Source organism: Hyaena hyaena, unplaced genomic scaffold (genome assembly GCF_003009895.1).
Source record: "Hyaena hyaena isolate Hyena2069 unplaced genomic scaffold, ASM300989v1 scaffold_199, whole genome shotgun sequence".
Classification (NCBI taxonomy): Eukaryota; Metazoa; Chordata; class Mammalia; order Carnivora; family Hyaenidae; genus Hyaena; species Hyaena hyaena.
In genome coordinates, this window is record NW_024080831.1 from 2,453,208 (window position 1) to 2,465,749 (window position 12,542).

General features: G+C 46.6%; 1 protein-coding gene across 1 annotated transcript; it reads right to left on the minus strand.

The window, feature by feature from the left end:
• Positions 1-1,756: 1,756 nt before the first annotated feature.
• On the minus strand, positions 1,757-11,378 carry EIF2B5 (eukaryotic translation initiation factor 2B subunit epsilon). Its single transcript, XM_039241680.1, has 16 exons — positions 11,150-11,378; positions 10,025-10,149; positions 9,002-9,187; positions 8,731-8,908; positions 8,563-8,643; positions 8,215-8,292; positions 7,629-7,941; positions 6,433-6,578; positions 5,778-5,919; positions 5,555-5,656; positions 5,263-5,370; positions 4,546-4,636; positions 4,119-4,242; positions 3,489-3,614; positions 2,961-3,071; positions 1,757-2,785 (listed from the first exon to the last, which is right to left on the minus strand). The coding sequence occupies exons 1-16, from the start codon at positions 11,342-11,344 to the stop codon at positions 2,726-2,728; spliced, it is 2,166 nt and encodes a 721-aa protein (XP_039097611.1). The 5' UTR covers positions 11,345-11,378; the 3' UTR covers positions 1,757-2,725.
• Positions 11,379-12,542: the final 1,164 nt, after the last annotated feature.

The window sequence follows — 12,542 nt, forward strand, 5'->3', positions numbered from 1 at the left end:
TTTAACTAACAGGTTTCACTGTAGGGTGATCAAATAGGGTAAAGATGGTTTTTGTTTTGAGAAAACAAAAAATATAGGATTAAAAGGCTTTTTCCCCTGCACTAGTTCAGCTTGTTTTTGCCTGGTGTGTGCTGATATTCAGAGCCCTACCACTCATATACTTTCACTTAATCCTTCATTTCCAATCTAGCCCCTCACCCTCACCCCCATGTCTACTCTTGAGTCCAGAGGCTTCTAATATCTTTTCCTTAAGGTTCTGAAATTTCATGGGGCTATTTCATTCATTCTACTGCGCACTCATGAGCGGTCAGTCTGAAAAATCCTGACCTTTGGGTTTAAGAAACCTTCATAAGTATTTTTTATAATTTCCTTTCCACCATTTCTTCAGAGACTAAATCTCCCATTTCTTACAGAAGAGTTGGGGTAATCATCCGGGTAGATCAGATGAGGTAGAAACCTGGGGGGTCTTTTCTTATACAGATCTTTGATTCTCCACCCCACCCCATTCTCAGCTCCAATCCTTATCCCCTTTGCTGAACCTTTTCTGGGTTCAAAAGGGCACACTGGGTTTGCTTCTTGTTAACCACCTCAACAGAGAGAACCCATCTCATTCCCCTCTGTTAACTTTCATTCACTCTTTCATTTATTTTTCATTTTCCAAAATGTTAATGTCTCTTATTCACTGTGACCACCTCTGGTTTTCCTTAACTGAGTCATGTGCCTTTTTGGAAGAATTCCATTTGAATGGGGTTTTTGAAAAAGTAAAAAACAAAACAAACAAAAACTATGTTTAGTGTGCCACATTTAAATGGAAATCCTTTGCTTTGCTTTTAATAGCCCCTTCTACTCTTTCTTTTTAGGCCACTCAAGTGTCACAATCCTGTAAGCCTTCCCTACTTACTCCTCTGGAAGGAATCTCTTCCTTCTAAAAAGTTCTATAGGTAGCCTCTTGTCTCTGACACCCATTAGGTACAAATCAGAGATGCCCTACAGTTACTTGTATTTAACATCTCCTAGCAGTCCATGCCACAACCTTCATATGCCCTCCAGGTACTAGTTCCTTTATTTGAAAAATCAGAACTGAGCTTTACTGAGTAGGAAAAGTAAACTAAGCCAAATCCTGTTTTCCCCTCTTTAGGAATACACGGTAATGCCCGTTCACACCCGTGAATACAATTTAGTATTATTTTCCTAAGCTTACTCCTTTCTACCCAGCTAAAATGAATAATGGCAACGATTTTATGTGATGTCCAGGAGGGCCACTGGTTACCAGTAACATTTGCCACAGTTTAAGTGTCAATAGGGTAAGGGTTTTAGGACAAGAGCTAAAAAAGATGAGACCGAGGAGCATGTCTCATAGTTGAGGTTACAGGGGACAACAGAGCAAAATGACAAACTCCAGCGTTATCAATGACCAGTTATGGGACCTCTCTTAAATTTAGGCTCTTTGTCTTAAAATGGGGATATGACCTGCTCTGTCTACCGTGAAGTTTAACTAAACACATTAAAAGTATTTAGCAAAGGGGCGCCTGGGTGGCTTAGTCGGTTAAGCGTCCGACTTTCACTTAGGTCATGATCTCACGGTTTGTGGGTTCGAGCCCCACGTCGGGCTCTGTGCTGACTGCCAGCTCGGAGCCTGGAGCCTGTTTCAGTCTGTGACTCCCTCTCTCTCTGACCCTCCCCTGCTCACGCTGTCTCTCTCTCCTAGAAAAAAAAAAAAAAAAAAAAAAAAAAAAAAAAAGTATTTAGCAAAATGTTTATCATACAGTAAACAATACTAGAGGAAAGCCATTTCATAGGGTCTTTCTCTGTTCTTAGGATATTCATTGCTGGCTTGGGATTATATTTACCTCTGGAGGCAATTTCCTTTCACTGAGACACTGAATATGCTGAAACATAAAGAATTCTCATAAAGAATTATGAGATTCAAGTCCTTAGCTTTACTCCTCAAGAGTCTTGAAACCTTAAGCAAACTTCCTTATCTTTAAGATGCTGAATATCACAGCTTACCTGATAATTGTACTGCACAAAGCATAGCAGTTGGTTAAGGGACTTTACGTATGTTTGGATCATCACCCTCTGGCAGGAAAGTGCATTAGGACTCTCTATGGAAATAGGCTCAGGAACACTACTCCAGACCACAAGAGGGTGGAAAAGAATCTAGGCCTTTCACTACCCTTGAGCCAAGGCAATGGTCAGTTAGCAAGGCACCACAGTACCACCTAGTGGCAATAACATCCCTCTTCTCCCACTCTCCCAGGTGTTAAAGAAAAGCTGCCAGGTTCAGAACTCTTTGGTCACCTATTTTAAGAGCTGATCAGTCAGAGTTGGAGAGAAACCAAATACATCCCTCTCTCTCTCTTTTTTTTTTTTTAATATTAACAAATACAAGCAGCAGAAAGGTCCAGCTGCTCTCTGCTGTTCCCTAAGGGAAAGCCAGAGCATAAAACTGTTCCTCTGGGCTTCCTCTGACTGAAGGGTCTGCTTTGCTCCTCTTCAGGCAGAGCTTTGTTCCAGCCCACCTTCCCTTTTCCCAACTCCCCAGTCAGGATGGGAGGCACATGGTTGCTGGCGGTGGGAAGAATACTGTAGTTCCAGCTTCTGCTCCTGTTAAGTCTCAGCTTGGATGGCGATCACTTATCCTTCTGCAACTAGCCTCTCATTTGCTCTGGCCCAGAAGCCAGGAGGGGTATCAACCAGACCCATAGGAGCAGGCGGTGCAACTTCAGTCATCTTCAGATGACTCCTCTTCTGCCTCTTTTAGCCACTGAATGAACCTCTGCAGCTGTAAGGAAGCAGAGTGGAGAACTACCGAGGAAGGGGCATATAACCCTTCTGTTCTCCTCGGCAGATCAACAGCGTTAGCAGCCAGAGTCCCAGGGACCAACCACCCTGGAACCTATGACCGAGAGCCAGGGACCGGATGACCACTGTGGTGAAAGGAGGGCAGCCCGACTCACCTGTTGGTTCTTGCGCAACTGCCGGCCCTTATCAGTCATATCCCTCTGGCTGAACCAGCTCAGGATTGTTTCCTCAGCCAGGATTTCTAGCTGGTAGAAAGCCATCAGTACCTACAGAAGGCCAGCAGAGGAGATCTCAGGGATCTCAAAGAATCTAGCAAGATATAATAGATAAGAGAGGGAGAGGAGGCAAGATCTTAGCACCTCTCTCTACCAGACTATCAGCTTCCTTTTAAACACTAAGCAGCTGCTTTAAAAATAGACAAGAATGAGCTGTTTACTCTGCTACTGGGATGGGTTTAACTGTTGGAACTACTGCTGGGTCCCCAGGATAATCACCAAATGGCTGCCTTACTAGCCTGGCTCCAAGCTGTACTATCCTAGCAAACAGCATGATAATAGGGATGGATGGTGCTATTAATCAAACTACATACTGGATTCATGTCAGCCTGCTTTGTGTCTCCATAAAGGTAGCCAAGGCCTGTTTCAAAGCAAATGCAGGACTAGGGGGCTTGAGGTGGTATTCACCTTGGCCAGGGAAGTACTAAGAGATTCATGCTCCAGGAAGAAGTCCTCAATGGCTTTCAGTGCTTCCAAGTGATCAGCTGCACGCTTTATGTAATTCCTAAAAACAGGACTCCAGGCCTTGAGTAGCTATGGAAGAAAGGAGAAGGGAGCTGCAATATATTCCTGAGCATGCACCTCCACCTGGATAGCAAAGAAAGTCAACATTGATAACACAAGTCTATCAGGATATGGGAAAACAAGGGGGAGATGATACAGGCCTGAGGAATCATGTCAGAGCGACTTGGGGGTTGCTGGCAGTCAGGTTGGTGATAAAGAAAAGATATCCCAGAGAAGGTAAAAGGGGGTTAGAGTGTACCGGCTGTCTCAAAATACCTACTGCCAGCCTAACGGTTGATCTCATTCTGTGCCAAATCATTTCAGTCAGAGAGTATAAAAGTCCAGGACTATTCTGGATATATCTTTGGGCTGCTCTAGTACCCAATCTACATCCAGAGGCAAGGAGAAAGGAACCACAAGTAACACATATCCCACAGTAACACTTTCTACTCCCTATTTCCTTTAAAGCGAAACACAGCAAGGATGTAGATCTGCCACCACCCAAGCTCTTGTCTCCAGCCCATCATTACTCACGGGAAGCAGCAGGGTACAGTAACGGTTTGGGTCCAGCAGGGAATCCATTTGTTGCAAGGGGAACTCCAGGACCACGTGGCTCAATACCTGCATCACCTCCTTTAGGCTTATGTTGTAGGCATACCTGTGGGAAGACTGGGGTGACACCAGGGCCCTCACTGGCCCTTTCAGCTTGCTGTAGGACCATGACTTTGACAGGACATTGCGGGAGACGTCAGATGGAACGACATGCAAGGGAAGACTTTGGAAGAGGGAAGTCTATGCTGAGGCCAGAACCTAATGCTCTCCTTGAATTACCCTAATTCTCTACTAGCCTTGCTCACTTGGGATGTTGAGGGAATCAGTTCCTATCTGGGAAGGAAACAGGCAAGAACCTCTATCTGCCTCAGATTAACTAGTGGAGAGGAGAGGGGGGTGCTGCTCTTACTTGAGGGAGTTGATCTCTAGGACTAGATTGTCACAAGAAATGTTCTCCTCCTTGCCCCGCTGTAGTGTTCCTAGGACTTCATTCTGGAATACTAAAATCAAAGCAAGAAGTTCATGAGCCAACATCACTCCAGATGTTTTAAATTCTCTAGTCCAGACTTATCTATCTAATCAATTTGTTTCTTAAATAGTTTATTGTCAAACTGGTTTCCATATAACACCCAGTGCTCATCCCAACAAGTGCCCTCCTCCTTGCCCATCACCCCTTTTCCCCTCTCCCCCACCCCCGTCAGCCCTCAGTTTGTTCTCAGCATTCAAGAGTCTCTCATGGTTTGCCTACCTCCCTCTCTCCAATTATTTTTTCCCCTTCTTCTCCCCCTTGATCCTCCGTAATCTATTTATTTATTTTGAGAGAGAGAGAGAGCATGAGCTGGGAGGGACACAGAGAGAGAGGGAGAGAGAGAATCCCAAGCAGGTTTCGCACTATTACTGCACAGCCCAATGTGGGGCTTAAACTCACAAACTGTGTAATCACGATCTGAGCCAAAATCAAGAGTTGAATGCTTAACCAACTGAGCCACCCCAGCATCCTATAGGCCTACTTTATACAAAACCCCTTCTGGGAGAAACACAAGTCTCTGGCTAGTTGATCTAAGACAAAGAATGAACTGGAGTTTTTCCTTTTTTGTCCCAGAGGACTGTTCCCCTGGCCATTCACCTTTGAAGTCATCCATCTGTGGGGAGCCTGCTCGGCTATCCAGCTCCTCAGCATCCATACTCTGCTCACTTTCAGTTTCACTCTCTTCTTCCACATTGATCGTGAGTCCTGGGAACCCATTAAGGGTGAGAAACAAGAAAAGTAAGGAAAGAGCCATTGACACAGAGCAATGTCCCTACCTTGTCTGAATGAATAAAGTAATAAATAAGTAGTCTGATTCTGAAGTGTTCACTCTCCTTCAAAATATTCCGACTTCGAAGGGGGGTGGTGACAGGAATAAGGCCGAGCTCACCCCATAGATTCTGCCGTAGTTCCTCTTCCTCCTCCACATTCATGTCTGTAGCTTTCCAGAGGTAGCCCTGGCCAGCAACTCCGACTTCTGCTGGATTGTAACCTGGAAAAGCACTGATCTTTAGTGAAGGCACATGAAAAGCACAATCCCTCTAGGAGGAAATACTGGTTTTCCCCTGGGGCAGAGAGACACACAGATGCCCCACACTTGCTAAGCCTCACACCTTTCAGCTTCACTTTCTCTTTTTCTTGGTTAGCCCCAGAATCGTCACTGAACTGGCCATCATCCTCATCTTCCTCTGCATCTGGAGGGTGCAAAGAGATCACCGAGCCCTCAGGCAGCGTGATGTCTGGGCCCACTACCACCTAGGGGACCAAAAAAGAGTAGGAGGCACAGATCCATGATTGTGTTGGGGAAAGGCACATCCTGACAATGAGAGCAACTATTTTTACACAGCTAAGTAGAAGATAAATGAATCCACTGGATTTTCTCTCTCTCCCCCTCCCTCTCTGCCGCTCCCCTGTGTGCGCTCTCTCTCAGAATAAACATTAAAAAACGGGGGTGCCTGGGTGGTTCAGTCAGTTAAGCCTCCAACTCGGGACATGATCTCACATGGGATCAAGTCCTGTGTCCAGCTCTGCCTGACAGTGCAGAGCCCGCTTGGGATTCTCTCTCTCCCTGTCCTTCCCCAACTTGTGTGCCTACATGCATGCATGCTCTCCCTCTCAGGATAAACAAATAAATATTAAAAAAAAAAATCAATCCACTGGATTGGGACTCACAATTCAGGCTGGAACATGGGTGGACATAAGGCCCCTCTGGTTCAACATGACCACCACCCAGTTTGGGCCCTGTGTATAGTATGGAGCTGGTCTCACCTGGGCAGTAAGGACACAGCGTGGCTTCAGTGTAACTTGCTCCTTGACTTCAGCATTGTCACAGAGCAGAGATTGATGGATCTGTGCTCCAGCAGCCACTCGGACACCCTGCCACAGATAGGCCTGGTCCAGTACCACGTTATCACCTGGCTCAGGACAGGAAGTATTCCTGGTCACTCAGGACTCCAGACCAGGGCCATTCCTTGAGGACAGGGCTGACTGATACCAGCACAATTCCCACCCAGCTCTGATACTCCATCCGCTAATTCACCAGAAACACCCTCTCCCCTTCTAAGCTCCGGCCTGAGTATAGAACAGTGCTCACCATGACCATCCTCCACCAGGTTTCCAACAATCACAGACTATATACTGGACTTAAGAACCTGAGAACCTTCAAGATATCTAGGGACCCACTTAAACTCAAGATCCTTGTTAGAAACATATCCATGTCTAGAAGTAGAACTAAATTTTTCCAGCTCTTCTTGTACATTTTGCTTTTTTAAAAAGATTTTAAGTAATCTTTATACCCAATGCAGGGCTCAAACTCACAACCCTGAGATCGAGAGTCCTATACTCTATCGACTAAGGCAGCCAGACGCCTCCCTCTTCTTGTACATTTTAGAGTTAGAATCTTATTGTTGTTCTTTTAAAGGGGCACTTGCATTAAAAGCATCACATTCCTACAACCAAAGTGACTTAACAAGAAGTAACAAGGTAGTAGTAATGGTAGAATAAAAACACTGCATTTTGAATACTCAGAATCAAGTCCTAGCACTGCCTCTCGTTAGCTATGACCCTAAGGGAGACAACTTCTTTGAGCCTGTTTGTTTGGCTATAAACTGGGGATAAATAATACTCACTTCACAAGGTTTTTGTGAGGCTAAATGAAACGATGAGTGCAAAACCCCTTTGTAAACTGCAATGCACCAAACAGATGTCATTACTGTATGTTAATTATCCACTTGGTCCTGAACATGAATAGGGTACTCTGGAATGTGAAGAGTCACCCAATAAGATGCTCATAGGCCACAAATTAAAGGCCACAAATTTCACATCCCTATTCTGTCCTTTACTAAGGTAGCCACACTAGTTCCTCATTCTCAGGGATGATCCCTCTCTAACCTTCTCTGAAGACATGGGGCTTCCCAGGTTCCTGCTCCTAAGGTAACCAGCTTGACTTCCCCACCTGTGCTCACCAATGTGGCAGCCGGGGCCAATGACACTGTTGGTGATAGAGCAATTGCTGCCAATGACAGTGCCAGAACCCAGAAGCACATTTTCCTCGAGGACGCTGCCATGACCTAGGCTGACTTCAGGCCCTCGGTAAATGTTATGCCGGGAATGAGTGCAGGTCTGGGCTGTGCTGTCAGTGAAGTTTGATTCTGGGGTGAGTGGGTAGACCCATCGGCGGATGACATCAGCACAGACAGCCGCATACATGTGTAGGTTGGAGACCCGGGCACCATATTCTCTAGTTGTCACGTGCATGTGGATCTGGTTCCCTAGGATCTGAAAAGGGAACAGGAAAGGGAAGTCGCCCAAGTAAGTAAGAAAGGAAGAACGCAACCAGGTACGACTCTTTTCTAAAGTTCTCCTCTGCCTCTTAATGTCCTAGCCAAATGGTCAAGATGTTTCTTTGTGTATTGCTTCCCTCTCCCCTCGCCCCACCTCCTAGTTCTTTCTCTTACTCCTAAGGCTCAATAAAACACAAAAGGGGACCAAAAGTTATCAGCATGGGATAAAATCATAGCCCTCTAAAGAGACGTGGGAATCTTTTCTTACCTCCTCATTCACTAACAGGCCTCGCACAAAGTCATCTCGAGTTTGGTAGTCAAAGTTGTCTGTAAAGAGTTGAGCCACCTGTGGGGGCAAGTTGGATGGGGCCACAGTGAGTGCTATTATCTGGAAGCAAAGATTAGCCTCCAGAGACATTCAGACCCTATGACAGTTGGACAAGGGCCAGAATCCCAAAAAGGCTCCCAATGGGATACTGGCGTCAAGATGAAGCACCTGTTTACTGTGGAACTGATAAGAGAAAAAGAAGAAATATACCCTGGCCTTCTAATGGGGCAATAACATACCTCAGATTTCTACTCTTTGTATGCGCAGCTCTGGCCCTGAAAAGCTCACCTGAGGAGAGCAGATGCTGATATGACAGTCCAGTAAATCATAGCGAATCTCTACACCATCTCTGCTGCCCTGGAACAAACTCTGTAGGGAGAAGTTATAAGGACTTTAAACTGTCTCCTGCTGAAGCCTGTCACTTTCCCACTTCAAGGACCCCAGATACCCACATACCAGAGGAAAAGAAAACCGTCGAAGACCTTGGGTCTTCTGGAAATGGAGAACCCGGTTTGTGGCACTATCCACAGCCACTACCACATTGTCCTCATGGCAACGAGTTGGGTGGCTAGGGGATGACTCTTTGAAGATCATTGTCATCACAGATACATTTTTTTCTAGCTTCCGCCTCAATCTATAAAGGATAGGAAGGAGAGAGCAGCAAAATAGCAGTCTTGGGGCTCTGCTGGTTCCAAACCCTTTGTCCTTCCCATCTTCCCATCCTGACCTGTGTTCTTCCAGGGCTTTGGTAATATTGATGTTTGAGATGACGTCCCCATACACCAGAAGGAAGTCAGAGCGCACCAAGGCCTTGGCATCAACATCACGGAGAACATCCCCCAGTGATCGATATAATTCTGATGTAATTATTCGAACCACATTGAGGGATGTAGGGCGGCACCACTTGGATTTCCTAAAGGAAGGAGGATGAGGGGAACGAGCAAATCAAACATAAAGACTGTGTAGAGCTTCCCTATTTTTCTCCCCCATTCAACATTCATACTCCTTCTCTATGGCTTTTTTGGGTTCTTGCCAGCATCCTCTACTTCAAAGGGATTTATGAACTCTAATTAATGGTTTCAGCATCCTGTGTCACCAGCCTTGTTTTATGGGATAGAGAAACATAGTTATTTCTTCTCCACACTGTGACACCTGTCCTCAAACATGGATCTGAATTCAAAATCCTGCTGAGACTTAGAGTATACAAAGTATTCTGGGAACATACTTTCCATGCCACTTCTCTCCTTGCAAAGTCCAAACCAAATTTAGGAGCTGTCTGAAGGACATCATGCTAGTCTTTATTCCCTAAACTTCTATAAATCCTGAGATTCACTCTTTTTCAAGAAGATTTCACCAAACATTTGTTAAGTGTTTATTTACTATGTGCTTTGTACTAAGCTTGGCACTGGGAATACAAAGATGAGGAAAGGCTCAATATTTAGAAGTTCAGTAGCAAAACAAAGATGTTACTCTTATGACTTCCATATAGGAGGCTTTAAATAAAAGCAAAATGTAGGAGGCCAAACTTTATAAATGAGATTCAGAAAAAAATCCAAATGTTATTCTTTAATCTTTGTCACAAGTTCAGCTGCTCACCTCCTGATAGGTAAAGAGACTGCCCTTAGTCCTTATGATGGAATACAAACAGACACATTTCCCCCCGTCACCATTTCCTCTTATTTAGTTACAATCATCCTAAGGAAACTGGAAAAAATGGTGAAAAATGGAAAGAAAAGTTGCAGAATCTTACAGTAAATGTTCCTTGATTTGAGCAGCCTTCCAGCAACAAAAAACAAAGGTTTCCTGTACACCTGTGGCAGTCAGAAATTCCAGAGTGTAGTCAATTAGTGCCACATTGGCCAGGGGCAGGAGGACCTGGAGGGCAGGAGATGAAAAAAGTCTGAAGTCTGGAATCCAGGAAGGCCCTCTGGGTACTATTCTTTCCTCCACTTAACCGCAATTTTCACTCCCCTACCAGTTTCCAAACACTATCCTTTTACTTTATCTTCTAAAGTTAAAAGTAATCAGGTCCCTACCTTTGATGTTCATGGCATGCTCTAAGCATGACGATCTAGGATGAGAATCCAACAGCAAGCATGTAATTTACTTGCTTAGCACCAGACACATAGCTGCTACAGAACAAAGCTGCCCTGGCAAAGGATAATACTAAAAATCAATCATATCTCCAGAAACGTAAGGAGTGATAAAGCCCTTTCCTCATAAAATTTCTTTCCTGATCTCTTTCTGGCCACTCCGATCATTTGTCCAAAATGAACAGCCATTAGGCTTCTCGGGGGGGAGTGGGAAGTTAGGATATTTTTCTGATCCGAATGCAGCTGTCTTTGACTGAACTGGGGCCTGCTGAGTGACCCAGCAATCCCTAAGACTAGCTCAGTCCAAGTCCATTCCCCAGTGTCTAGACAATACGGCGTCTGCTGGCAACCAATCACTAAACCAGTTCTGTCCTCCTTTTGACAGATGGCATCGGCTGTCATTAAAACCTGGAAAGAAAAAAAGGACACCTCCGAAATTCAAGACAGCACTTACTATGGGATCAGACTTTTACCGGTCTGCTCTTTTTTCAGGCATATGACCTCCCTTTTGCAGGAAAAGGAAGTGTTGTTCCCATTCACCTAAGGATCTTTTTCCACTGCGCGGTTAAAGGCAGCCCAACCTCCTGGGGCACTGAATCGAAGCGTGAAGGCTTCTCACAAGCACTACTCCTACATTTAGCCTGCTGCATGCCTTCCAAACCTGAGGCGGCCAGTGCGAGTGTCCGTTTGCCAGAGCACTCTTCACTAGGCAGCCGAAAGCATAACCTGCTCTAGCGCGGCCACCTTCGGGCCCTTTGGCTGATTCCGCGCGCGGCGCTCACCCGAGGCTGGTCCTTAGAGATGGGGAAGAAGCGGCGATTGAAGCTATCTGCCACCAGCACTGCTTGTAGGGGCGGCGGCGGTTCCTCCTCCGCCCCTTTGGCTCCCGAACCGCTGCCGCTTCCCGGCCCAGGGCCACCGCGCTTGTTGGCCCGACTAGCTGCCGCACCAGGCGACGCCACCACAGTCGCCGCCATCTTCTTCCCTCACGGCCACCACTTCCGCACGGAAGCGGACACCGCTCGGAGTAAGGGACAAAAAGGACCCAGCGCTCGAAACGCGAAGGACTACCGAAGAGAAGGAGGGAGGAGACAAGCAGAGAAGAGTGCGCAGGCGTGCTCCCTAGGCGCCGGCCCCTGGGAGGAGCAAGCGGTGGGCTGCTCCGCGGACTGAGGCGCGGGGTGGGGTGGAGTCCTATGGAGCACAAACCTTAACTCAGGTACCGTAGACCTTTTTATTCACGAACTAGCCGAGATTCTCGAGGAATGATGGGACCTGAGGGCTCTGCGAAAGCGACAGATCCTTCGGAATGTATATAATCTTCCTCGCCCGGAGCATTTAAAAAATTGTAGTCCTCCATCTACAGTCTAGTCACGTAAATGTGACCCAACCCCTAGGGGAGCTCGGAAGCCTTTCCGGCATCCCTTTCCCTCAGGGAACTCACACTCCACCTAAATACAGAACGTGGTATATAGTAGGGAGAGTAGTAATTCTGTTGTGCCTCGATGGTGGCCAGCGGACCGTACAAGTATGGCCTCGTTTAATTCCTCACATATCTGCTAGAATATCATTCATTCGTTCAGCAAACGTTTCTTGAACACTCAGTGGAATGAACTTCAGCAAGCAGCTGCTACGTGGAAGAACTGGTATTGGAACGCGATCTGACTTCAGAGTTCCACGCCTTTCTGTCAGGTTGCATGCGGATAAAAGTTACTATTTTATGATTTCTTCATTTCCTCATTCATTCGGCCTATCAGCATCTCTTGAAACCCTCCTCGGTCTTAGAGCGGAGTTGAGGTGGATCCAAGAACACCGTAAGGTTGGGTGAGACTGGAGTTAAGGCTTTGAGGCGGGAAGGAACTGCGAGCGCGAAGGCACGAAGCCCTAGGCTCTGGAGGCAGAGCGGGACGGGGTGGGGGTCGGGAGGGGGAGGGAGGCGGTGGCCGCAGGGAGGAAGCTCTTCCTGCAGAGCAGTCGGACCTTGGGGACGCGGTGGAAGCCGCGCAGCGCAGCTTGGCGGTCATTTGGTAGACTAGTTTTCCAGCGAGGCACGGCGCCCTTTCTACACATAGCTGTGCGAAAGCCACGATCGGCTTATCCAGCAAAGTTTCTGCAAACCTTGCTCCCACCCTTGCCCGCCCTGCATGTTGCGATTTGGGGTTCAGAAGGCTTAGC